Raw genomic sequence first — 12,549 nt, forward strand, 5'->3', positions numbered from 1 at the left:
TAGATTAAATAAAATAAATATGAGAAAGAAGAAAGAGCAAAAGCAAGAGAGAGTGTTGAGAATGATTAGATATTGTGTTTTTTTTCCATAAAGAAAAATTACTCATCTAACTTGGGACAATCTGAATTAGAATACAATATAATATCTCCATTTATTTTAGAAACCCAAGTACAAGAAGCAACAATGTTCCAGCAAAACACAAATCCAGAAAAAAAGATATACTGCTCCTATATATAAATGGTGAGTAGTAATAATTTAAGATCCCAAAACAAAATGATACAAACGAATTAAAGCATGCATGCTTCTCTGTCTTGAAAGAATACAACTCTCTTTTACTTCCAAAGAAACTGCTGCCTGCCTTGGTCTTTCTCAAAGATTTCCATCTTATTCCAAACCAGATGGGAACAAAACAAACACATCAAGAAACGCACCTCGAGGCGCCCGCGCCAAGACTGTCGGGCACAAAACTCAGCGCTTCCTCCTCTCTCCTCGTTCAGTTGGACGCATCCCTGCTGTAGTATTGGTCGAGTGTCTTGGCTGGAATGCGGTGAAGAAGCTCCCTGGGAAAGATACGAAGCAGGGTCCACGCCAAGTCTAGTGACTGGAAGATGTTGCGCGTGTCATAAGCTCCTTGCGCCACAAACTTCTTCTCGAATTTATCAAGGAACTCGAGATACAGCTGTACAACCATGTGGAGTTAGTAATCCAAACTAGTTGCCGTTGGGAATTGAATACAAGAAATGGCCGTGTGTGTACGGGATACAGACCAGGTCTTCGGAAGAAAGAGCTTCCTCGCCAACCACGGCTTTCATCGCCTGGACATCCTTCCCAATGGCATAGTTTGCATATAGCTGAGAATAGTAAATCCGAGGAAGAAGAAATTAGTGCAAATTCAACTGAATCCTTGGGCCAGTCCGAGGAAATCAGAAGCAGTAAAACGAACGTTGGAAGTGTACTACCTGGTTGGATACATCAGAGTGATCCCGCCGTGTCATTCCCTCACCAATGGCACTCTACAACATATTCAAGCAGCAATAGTAGCACCTTCACTATCTTAAATAGTTCCTCAAATATAGAAATAATAAACACACGTCCTTACCTTCATTAGACGAGACAAGGATGGCAGCACATTGATTGGAGGGTATATCTGTCAATTCAAGCAGATATCTATTAAGCTGAAACTGGAATATACCTAAATTCATAAACAAGAAAGAAGGCCTAAAAGATACAAGTGGTTCTTTGATTAGATAATAATGGAGTGCATCAACCTCACTTTACCTGCCTATTGTAAAGTTGTCTGTCAATATATATCTGTCCCTCGGTAATATACCCCGTGAGATCTGGGGTAGGATGTGTAATATCTGAGAATTGCGACAGAAAAGAAAAGGATTAACATTGATTTGTAAAAGTGAAAGTGAGATAGTTGGGAGAAATTTATAGGTGTATGTATTACCATCATTAGGCATGGTTAATATAGGAATTTGAGTAATGGATCCTTTTCGTCCTTCAATACGTCCAGCTCGCTCATATATGGTAGCCAGATCAGTGTACATATAACCAGGATACCCACGCCTCCCAGGAACTTCCTCTCGAGCAGCAGACACCTAAGACGAATATATGATCTCTAGCCCTTATCTTTCGACTTTCACTTGGAAGTGGAATGACTAAAATACACATACTAATGAACAGCCAAGATGGGGTGCATAAAAAACACTTGTAACGGCACTTTTCACTTGAAAAAAGTTCATAGAATGTGAATTAAGAGGTTCCAAACATTTCAAAATAAATCTAAGAAGAAGATAGAATTGTCGGTTAACAGCTGATAAAGCAGGAAGGATGTTCAGATATTACCTCACGAAGAGCATCGGCATAGGAACTCATATCTGTCAATATGACAAGAACATGCTTGCCACATTCATATGCTAAGTATTCTGCAGTTGTCAGGGCAATGCGAGGAGTAATAATACGTTCTATTGTAGGGTCATTGGCCTGAAGAAAATAAGAGATTAAATATGGGAGACCACCTCAAACCAAGATTTATGTAATAAAACAGTCCAGAATGAGGTGATCGGCGTAATTACCAAGTTCAGGAAAAGGGTCACCCGCTCCATTGATCCATTCTCCTCAAAATCACGTTTGAAGAACTGTGCTGTCTCCATGTTTACTCCCATAGCTGCAAAGACAATGGCAAAGTTGTCCTCTTCGCCACCCTGTTGCACAGCATTGATGTTAGAATCATGTCAATATCAATTAATGAAAAGGCTAGAGGAATAAAAAAAAATTAAGCTACAAGAAACTCTCCAGTGGTAACATCATACCTCGAGAAGATTCTCAGTTTTCTCCAGACGTTTCACCAAGCCTGCCTGGCGACAAATCTGTGCAGCAATTTCATTGTGGGGAAGACCAGCAGCAGAGAATAGAGGAATCTTCTGACCACGGGCAATTGAGTTCATGACATCGATTGTTGAAATTCCAGTCTGTATCATTTCTTCAGGATAGGTTCTCTCACTAGGATTGATGGAACTCCCTGGACCCAAGAAATTAGAGAATACATCAACTGTGGAATTCTCCAATGTACACCAAGGACACTTCTATATTAGTAGTACTTGCCTGAAATATCTAAGTAGGCCTCTGGAAGAATAGGAGGGCCGTTGTCAATGGGCTTTCCAGAACCATTAAAAATACGACCAAGCATGTCCAATGAGACGGGTGTTTTCAAAACCTGCACACAAGTTATAGCCAATTTCTATGAAACCAATTTAAATACCAGAGAATTAATTAATACTGCACCAGGGTGAAATCAGCCCATTTACCCCAAAAACAACTACGACAAAATTAAACTTTGTCACATATAATGCATAAATGTATTCCAAAAACGGAAGTCAACAGAATTTACTTAAATGTTCGTGCTTTTTGGAAGTCCATTCATAAACTTCAGTGCATCTAAAGATCTTATGGACCAATCATTAGTCTATCTAGGAAGAACTAACACAACTAACATGACAATGATTATCCTCGGTGATTAATAATGCGATAACTTAAATAATAATTTCAACTTTTTCCATCTAAGTACCAAATGGTAAATAAATTTTCTCTCTCTATAACAGAATGGTGTGGATGTTCAGGGATTAAAGTAGACTGCAAAGAGAAAACTATGCCAAGAGAACATGAGTTCATCTTACTTCACTAGCGAGATAACAGAAAGAAGCTGGGAGAAATAACTGCCAAAAAAAAAGGAAGCATTTGTACCTCCCCAGTAAACTGGACAGTAGTGTATTTGTTGTCAATTCCAGATGTTCCTTCAAAAACCTGATAAATAGAACAAAGGATTTCAATTATACTATCTAATACTACAAGAAACAGATGGAAAGAACTGACTAGGTAAATGTGGAAAATAAAATCCAAGCAGATACGCAAAGATCAAACAATTCAAGCACTCTCCAAAATGGCAGTACAGCTGATTAGTCAACAAGGAGACTTTCGAGGAGAAAGAGCGTATACTTGTGGAAAGGAGTATGTAATCCTTAAAATTGCAAAAAATATCAAGGAAACAGTTCCGAAGGTTGCAAAAAACAAAGCAATAAATTATTATGGCAGTAACCTGGACAACAGCCTTCTCTCCATCAACCTCCAGAACCTGCCCCCGGCGGGTAGTTCCATCTCCCAAGCGAATGTTGACAATCTCCTGGTACTTGGGTCCCTGACAAAAGTTTGGAATCCATCTAAGTTAGTATATTGTTTCAGATTCCATAGAGAGTTGCACAGACAGAAGAAATGAATAAGGAGTACAATGTTCACCTTGACTTTGTCTAGGATAACAAGAGGTCCAGCAACACCAGAGACTGTTCTATATTCTGAGAAATTTTCAAGAACGTCATACTATGAACTTTATAGTATATCAGTATATACGTAAAGGGAATATTTACAGCTTTTTTTTTAACATAATTACATTAATAACTCGGGGAAACAGGCCTTTGGTAGATTCGAGAAACACATAAATTGATGATGCTTGGTTATACATGAACTGGTGATTAACATAAACATCTATGCAATTATGTGAACAGAAAGATAACTGGTTACAGTTTGAGAGTATACCCATTCCAATCTCTAGTGTTCCCTCCTCCATGTCAATGGTGTTTTGTGCCACACCCATATTCAACCTACAATATTAGACAATATTTCAGACCAAATCAGATGTGTGTGTGTGGGGGGGGGGGGAGAGAGATATAGAGAGTAAATTCCAATTGATTTGAAGCAATTAGTCCCAGGGCATCTGAAAAACATGACTAGACCTTACTCTATATCTCCTGCGACTCTGCGAGCATGCAGCGAGGCATAACATATGTTTGGCTAACTAGAGAAACTCTCCCTCAACTCCCTAACTTTACACGGTACTTCTACTTCGAGTTAAACACGTTGTCATGACTCATGAGAATAAAGAGGTCTGCTGAACCCTCCAGCCCAGCTTACACATTGCTGCTTGCTAACCTACTGCTCCTAATTGCTTATCGATTCAATAATCAAAATCATACTATCTACGATCTACTAGTGTAAACCAAATAAATTCAGATCATTAACACTTTCCATTCACATCTCATCAAAAGTTTGCCAACATTTCCAAACAGCCACAAAATCATTGTAAATTAATTGAGCTTCGACACAGATCACCGCAATTAGAAAGGAACAAAAACTACTACTATCTCTTTCCCCTCAGATTCTCCCCCGCAATGCACAACAGCAACGACAATGGATGTACGGATCAAATTCAACTCCACGAACAGCATAATCGAGATGATCAAATTAAACTGGATACGCTCAAAGCTGGATCTAAAAAGAGGCATACCTTTTCACCGAGTCGCAATTAGAGAGAAAGCGATGAGAATTGCAGTGAGATCTGACGATTGGAACCAAATGGATTGTCAGTATTTCGAGTCACGTATCATGTGATGAATTTTTTTTCTTTTTTTATTATGAATAATTGCTGGAATGAAAACGAAAAATTGAGTGTACAAGTCGTGGATGCGTATTTTTACCGGCGAAGGTACAATAGAATCAAGCGTAGACTATCGCCTCTGTAAGAGGGAATTGGTTCGAATCGGACGGTTTAGAAGGCGACACGTTGCGCTTGATTATGATTATGTGGTGGAGATTATGGTGACAGAGACAACGTCGACATATATTTTATTCTACAAATTATCCACAATCACTAAGGTTAATCAAATTCTATGTACTATGCAATGGCAAATTGCGTACAAAATCCAAATTTAATTTTTTTCACGACCAAACTTCTCAATTTCCATAACTTACCCAATTTTGTTTAACAATTCAACATAGTTGTTATATTTGTTAATAAGATTAAATAATTTGTTCCTCGATGTTTTTTTATTAACTAAATTTGAAAGAGTACTCCCTTAGTCTACGATTGCAGTCTCATTTATTTCGACACAATTTTTAATAAATTAAAAGAAGTTAGTAGAATATGAATTTTATTTTTATATAGTTTTATAGTAATAAAATGTGAGTAAATGATAGCATTAGTTATTAAAAAATATGAAGCTTTTTTGTTATTTATAGTAAAAATGGAACATTACTCCTATCAATGGAATTGATTTCTATAGAGTTATGATCCAACCGATTGAACCATGAATCGATAGTTTCACCAATTCGTCTACCAATCTGGCTTTTGACAGTTTCACCACTTCGCTCACCAATCCGGTTTTTTTAAACATTGCCCGCAACTATGTGTGTACCCAATCAAGGCCCAAGGGTAATTAGTAGGAGTAGTAAATACTTATTTGTGCTTGGCAACAAAAAAAAACATGAGACATAACATAATGAACAAAATGATTGATCAACAATCATCATTTGTAATCATCATAAACATAGAGCCATGCAATCTTGCATTATCCTCATACAAAGGAAGGAAAGCAGAGTATCATGAGACCAAAAAAAAGAGTTATAGGTATGGAAGTTTCAGCTATAAAATCTGTTTATAAAAGTGGTGACAATTGGAAACATGGGGGATTTACAAAAAAAGCTTAAGTATGATAGGAGGATTCCAGAACTAGCAAGTCTTGGGGTTAAAAAAAAAAGTTACAGTGTACATTAAAGAATTCAAGGGCTGCTGCTCAAGAAGCTACCTGTGTATTCATTCATCCTTCCATCAGGTGAAACGAATTGGCGTAGCGTCAAGTTGTTGCCGGTTCTGCTGGTGTTGTGAAAGGCGCGAGGTGATTTGGAGGGATGGTGATGCCACTCCCCTTCACGGATATGTTGGGGCTCCGGCCTGAACTAGCCCTGCTCACGAGATGAGAGTCGATAAACACCACCACTACAGTTATGTCGTCGTGGAAGTGACGACGGACTCCACGGTCGATTTTCTTCAGGTCTGAATACCTCATCTCCCTTTTCTTTGCTGCCTCTTGCAAAGCTGCTTTCACTAATCTCCTAGCACTCCCCTGGACAATTTAACCATTTTTGAGGTATTTGAATCTATAGCATAATTCAAAAAAAACAGTACGAAATAATTTGTCGAACCAATGTGATAAACTAACAACAGAGCTCTTTGCTCCCCTGGTAGCTGATATTGATGCGTGGGAACACGAGCTTATAACGAGAAATGCATGTGTGAAAACAAATGCAGAGCAGTCTACTCGCAAACTGTAACATGATCATGAGAAAGTTGCACACAACAAAGTATGGCCCCAAATAAAAATCTGCTTAAGGATTTCAGAGTTAAACATCTTACACAGTGCGGATGATTTTGGACTATATCAACGGCCTCTTGGTTGGTAAGGTGCTCCCAGAGGCCATCAGATGCAAATATGATGAATTGGTCATGAGGCAACAGCTGTTGCACAGCGATTGCAGGGTCTGCGCTCAAAATAGGTCTTTTGAAAGGTTCACGAAGTCGGAATTTCTGGAACAGTGGCTCCCTGTTGAATTCAGCCTTTTTTAAATACACATCTCCAATTGATCTTGAGATCTGTAAGCAACACAGTTGACATCAATTCTATATTAATGATTTCAAGATCACAAAATTTCGTCCAGCATGGACAGCATAAAAACCAAGTTCCTAAAACTGAGTCGAACATCAATATAGGCTAAACAACTTGAGGGCTAAAACATAAGCACTGCACCAAGTCAGGGTCCTAATGTCTTGATATCAAGAGTTCTGCTTATGGATGAGTTATGACCACTTCACATCAAACATATAAAGGAAAATTATATTCTTGGAGTATCAGATTTGATTCATATTATTGAAAGAAGTGATATGATATGGCAATGGCTTAGCTCACAACCGTGGAAACGATTAGCTGCTCAAAATTTCAAATACCAACTCGTGAAGCTCATGCCATTATAAAGAAACAGATATTTGCAATATATCAATAATGGAAATTACACTTTGAAGACTTGTAGAGCTTACTGTAAATCAATTTTAGAAAGAAAAATATCTAATGAAATATCAGAAAGAAATGAATTTAATTACTCATTTAGTTAGTGTTGAACCCTTATACTTTTTACAAGTATCATGTTTCAATTTTCCCAAACTAATACAGCACCGAGATCCTTGAAGTGATATATATTATTCCGAAAACGCTTCTCATAACAGCCCTTGGATGTATAAGTTATATCCATACGATCCACATCACAATTAATGTGAAAGGAAACATGCCATCCCTGTCTTCATTATAATGAAATCAAACCAATGGTCAATGGGGAAATGATAAATTACCTGTATAAGACCCTTCACACGCCATACATTATGCTTTAAAACTACAATATGTGAATCATCAGGGTGCAAAGATTGCAACTCCTGTCTCACTGACTCAAAACTTGCATTGTGCTCGGCTGAGAGCTGAATAGCAAGTACTTCCCCTGTTGCCTTGACAAGCCTTCCTAGAACAGCACGGGAATCACCAAGATTCGCAATATAAAGAGTTCCGTTGCAGATTATTCCTACAAGACAACAAGAGCCAACCGCTGCAATCTGTGGTCTCGTTGGCCAATGTCTGCTAACAACTGAGAAAAAACCATCCTCAGTTGCTTGAAATGCCTTGCGAATAACTTCTACTGACATCGACTGATGCTCCGCCGCAAACCCTGCACAATCAAACTAGACTATGACAACCATACAAAATTAATCATGATCATACTTAGCCATACACCACATCCTCCACGTTTAAATTGAAATCAGACTCATTTATAGTATTAGCTCCACACATGTAATAAAAAGAATCCCACTATATACATCCTAGATTACATAGATGTTAGTACTATATTTCAACCAGTCTTCTTTCCTAAAACAAAGCAACAAATTAAACCAACTAAAGTTTATAGCAACTCAAATTTCAAAATGCCATTGAGACTTACTCTTTAGATGTGGGAAGAGGTGATCATTGATGAACCGGGAGGTCTCGGGACCTCCATGCCCATCATAAACCCCCACGAAGGTTCCATAAGGGCCAGACTCAGTCGTGCTCAAACAACCAGATTCGAGCTGGCTTTGATCCTCAAGTAAATTATTTGCTTGAACTACAGCCATTGAGAAATCCCCATTGAAATGCTGCCCCAAGTCCTTATACCAAAGCAGTCCATCCTGCCGGCCATTGGCATCCGAGCCTTTATGAGCATACCCGTCTGCCCTTGGCCGAAAACAGGCCCTCAAAAAGTTCATTAACCCCGATAACATCCCTCATCTCGTCCAAACCACCCTCGAAAACATCCACATTTACCGCACACTCAACGATAACCTTCTCTGAACAATGAAACTTAACCCAATCCGAATTGCCTTCTTCTTCAAACTATGCGCATTAAAAGTCTAACAACCATAAGAATTCGAACAAGTAATAACAATAATTTGAACTTAATTTCCAATTTGAGGGACACGATTACCAAGATAGGCCTCCAATGTGAAACAGATCTCCCAAATCAACAATCAGAACACGACGAGGAAGGGGCACAAATAAATTGCCGATGAAATTCACTTAATTTAGGTAAAAACTATTCGAATTAGGAAAAAAATCCAACTTCACGATACCTAATCAAACGAAAAAACTAAAAAAATCAGCTGAAATCGAGCAATCGAAAATGAAATTCGTTAATTCAACACTAGATAATTCAATTCCAAAAAACGAATATGCCGCATGAGTTACCTTGGAGCTGATTCAGGAAGATCTCAAACTGAAAAAAACTTAGATCTGCGGATCCAGCGAATCAAAGGGGGTTTTCACAATAAAACAGAAAAATCACAAAGTAAGCTTCGGAAATGAGGGTTTCTAGCTTTCTAATCCAATCCTCCTCCGTGGTGTTTGTAAAGAAGATGGCAATGGAACAATGGAGCAAAATACATATAAAAAGGGGGAAAAACAGAATATAAAGAGAGAAATTGGGAATTATGAATGAGACTCTGGTAACAGCAACTGTGGTGGTATCGATGGGGAGACAAACGCCATTAAAGAAGCAACAACGGAGAGCTTCAACTTTCAATCCAGCAAAGCAGAGGACCAGTTTCGGGCTCCACTCTCTTCTTCTTACAGATGGGTGGATTTTAGAGAGAGAAACTGTATTTATACCGTTGTAGAGAGAGAAACTGTATTTATACCATTGTAGAGAGAGGTCGGAGCTTTACTAATTTTATTTTCTCGCAAAATCAAAAAAAGTGATTTAAATTACTACAAATTTATTTTACACAAAATTAATATGCCTATTTATTTAAATCACTAATTTTTAAAAAATTACGGTCAGTTTATAAGATTTCAAAATTGAATACTAAATCATAAAGTCTTTATTTTTCTTAGTTGTTTTGTTCGTGTAAAAATGACATTGTTTGTTAAAGTAATGAAAAATACTTCATCAATCAAAATACTTTTTATAAACACAGATTGGATGATATAGAAATATAAAATTTTCATAATTAAATATTATAATTTGTAATTTAAGTAGATATTGTTACCTTTAAATGGAAATGAGCATTTGAGTATTCTTTATATGTTAGTGAAATATGGTTAATTGAGTTTATTCACTGCAATGCATGGTGAATTGGACTTGAGACTTTAGAATAAGTTCAACCTTTAATAATTGATTAGATTTTTAATTCGAAATTGATGTCATACTCCAAATCAGAGTAAACACTACATTAGCCACTTGCTAGGTTTGGGTAAGGACTGAGGTAGGTTTTATTTACTTATTCAGTTATACTATTATTTAGAGCATTTGAACGCGTTTATTTTAATGCACTGCATAATGTGTAAGTGTGTGTGCGTTACAACCTCCCACCATATCGTACTTACACATGTTTGTGTGTAACGTGCAGTTCATGTGCTCATCGCCCGTCTCGACCAATGGTATGACACACGTTTGAGCGATTATAGTTGACTTTTAAAGAGAATAAAAGTGGTTGCCGACCGCCAAAGTCTTTTTCAATGTAATTATACTAGCAATTGATAAATAAAGTGCTCCATAATGTTTCTGGTTGTTGTTGTTGAAGTAGAAAGCATAAAATACGAATGGAACTCATTAATAGTATAAATATAGCCTCGAACAATGATGTGACACGCGTTAAAGTCGTTGTCAATCGTCATGTCTTTTTCAATATAATTATATCAACAACTGACAAATAAAGTGCTCCATAAAATGCTTCTAATTGTTGTTGTTGAGGTAGAAAGCGTAAAGTGCGAATGAAACTCATTAATATTATAAATATAGCCTCGAACAATGATGTGGCACGCGTTTGCGCGATTATAGTTGACTTTTAAAAAGAATCAAGAGTCGTTGTCAATCGTAATGTCTTTTTCATTATAATTATATTAGTGACTGGCAAATAAGGTGCTCCATAATGCTTCTGATTGTTATTGTTGAAGTAGAAAGCGTAAAGTGCAAATGAAACTCATTAATAGTATAAATATAGCCTCGAACAATGATGTGGCACGCGTTTGATTGATTATAGTTCACTTTTAAAAAGAATCAAGAGTCGTTGCCAACCGCCATGTCTCTTTCAATATAATTATATTGGTGACTGACGAATTGGTGACTGACGAGTAAGGTACTCTACCATGCTTCTAATTGTGGTTGTTGAAATAAAAAGCGTAAAGTACAAATGGAATCCATTAATAATATATATGAAGTGCTCCGATTGACCGTGGATACTCTTAATTTACCCTTGTACCCTAAGCTAACATATTTTAGTATTCATCTTATTAATACTTTTAACTGTCTCAAGTATTGATAACATAAAAGTTGTTCCGTTGGTTAGTTCTTGATTCGAAATATTTTATAATCATTTTACTTTTAATAATAAACAATTTGATAATCACCAAATGAACAATCTCTATTTTTAGGGTTAGTTGGTTTGTGGAGAGTAGGCACGAATCATTAGCCATTGATTAAAGTTACTTGCATCCACAAAAATAAAGTATTAATACTAATAATCATTAATTATTAAAGTGATATACTATATGTCAATTTAGGTATCGAATTCAATAAATATAAATGTTTGGCCCATTCATAATAAATGAGCTAATTAAGATTAAAAATAAGCAAAAAGAATGTCAAACCATTTTATTAAAATAACAAATCTCTAGTTTAAATTTATTATAAAAAATAAATTATAAACATTCTATTCACAATCTAAATAGATTTGTATTTCATAAAATATTAATCATAACAAACATTAAATGCCTATATAGAGAAAGTAATTAATTCGAAAAATAAATTAAAGTCTATAGAAAACAAAATGAGAATGTGAATAATACACTTTTTCAATCTTGGACTAGTGAGTTGGGCCCTTTTTTGGTGCTTGCCTCGATATAGTATTTTTTGCATGTGTTTATACACAGTGGCCCTATGCACTTCAATAATTATGAAAATTATTGTATGATTTTATAGTAATCTTATGTAATGATTCTAATTTTTTTTTTAAGTATTACTTCATCCATTCATGATCAAATGTTCCGATTTGATTCGCCACAAGTTTAGAGGAATAGGTTTAATACGAATGGAAAATATTACAGTAGAATACGAGTATTATACTTATTAATTTTCTAATGGAATATAAAGTATTAAAGTTTATTTCTCAAAAATAGTAAAAGTATAATAAAACATTGTTATATTAATAAAAAAAATAGAATTTTGTTAAATTTATGAAGTTATGTTATTAATTTGTACATAACTCCATTATTTAAGCATGTTTATAATACATAAACCATGGTATAAAAACAAAGGAATACGCATCACATGAGCACCAGCTCACTCTGAGTTTTATTGTTTGGCCAGCATTTATAATTTATTTAATTATACCAAAAAAAGAAATTAAACTTCATTAGTTAAACATCATCAATCATAATGTTGATTTGTGCAGTAGATTAATATTTTTTGGGTATATAAATGGGATTAGTGTAAACATAGATAGGGGACTGTTAGAAATTAGAATGCCACCACCTCTTAAAGTAACATCATACCATTATTTTTAGCCAATCATTTGTATACGTGGACGAATATCAGCTGCTATGTGGCAATAAAAAAAATGTTCAAGCAATTTTTCTCGGACAA

The 12,549-nt window shown here is 36.0% G+C and overlaps 2 protein-coding genes across 3 annotated transcripts; both read right to left on the reverse strand.

The window, feature by feature from the left end:
* Positions 1 to 126: 126 nt before the first annotated feature.
* LOC125214565 (V-type proton ATPase subunit B 2) lies at positions 127 to 4,995 on the reverse strand. Its single transcript, XM_048115647.1, has 15 exons — positions 4,844 to 4,995; positions 4,096 to 4,160; positions 3,799 to 3,854; positions 3,602 to 3,700; positions 3,250 to 3,309; positions 2,611 to 2,722; positions 2,319 to 2,527; positions 2,082 to 2,210; positions 1,852 to 1,989; positions 1,454 to 1,604; positions 1,279 to 1,361; positions 1,100 to 1,147; positions 960 to 1,013; positions 768 to 851; positions 127 to 679 (listed from the first exon to the last, which is right to left on the reverse strand). Exons 2-15 carry the CDS (start codon positions 4,151 to 4,153, stop codon positions 494 to 496), a joined length of 1,467 nt encoding a protein of 488 aa, XP_047971604.1. The 5' UTR covers positions 4,154 to 4,160; positions 4,844 to 4,995; the 3' UTR covers positions 127 to 493.
* An 837-nt stretch (positions 4,996 to 5,832) lies between these two features.
* LOC125213884 (probable protein phosphatase 2C 60) lies at positions 5,833 to 9,560 on the reverse strand. 2 transcript variants are annotated; one of them, XM_048114662.1, is made up of 6 exons: positions 9,156 to 9,560; positions 8,896 to 9,040; positions 8,374 to 8,804; positions 7,736 to 8,103; positions 6,749 to 6,985; positions 5,833 to 6,458 (listed from the first exon to the last, which is right to left on the reverse strand). In XM_048114662.1, the coding sequence occupies exons 3-6, from the start codon at positions 8,690 to 8,692 to the stop codon at positions 6,189 to 6,191; spliced, it is 1,194 nt and encodes a 397-aa protein (XP_047970619.1). In that variant the 5' UTR covers positions 8,693 to 8,804; positions 8,896 to 9,040; positions 9,156 to 9,560; the 3' UTR covers positions 5,833 to 6,188. The 2 variants fall into 2 exon arrangements, with proteins under 2 accessions (XP_047970619.1, XP_047970621.1); XM_048114664.1 differs by lacking the exon at positions 8,896 to 9,040.
* Between the last annotated feature and the right edge of the window lie 2,989 nt (positions 9,561 to 12,549).

The sequence above is a fragment of the Salvia hispanica genome, chromosome 3 (genome assembly GCF_023119035.1).
Source record: "Salvia hispanica cultivar TCC Black 2014 chromosome 3, UniMelb_Shisp_WGS_1.0, whole genome shotgun sequence".
Taxonomy (NCBI): Eukaryota; Viridiplantae; Streptophyta; class Magnoliopsida; order Lamiales; family Lamiaceae; genus Salvia; species Salvia hispanica.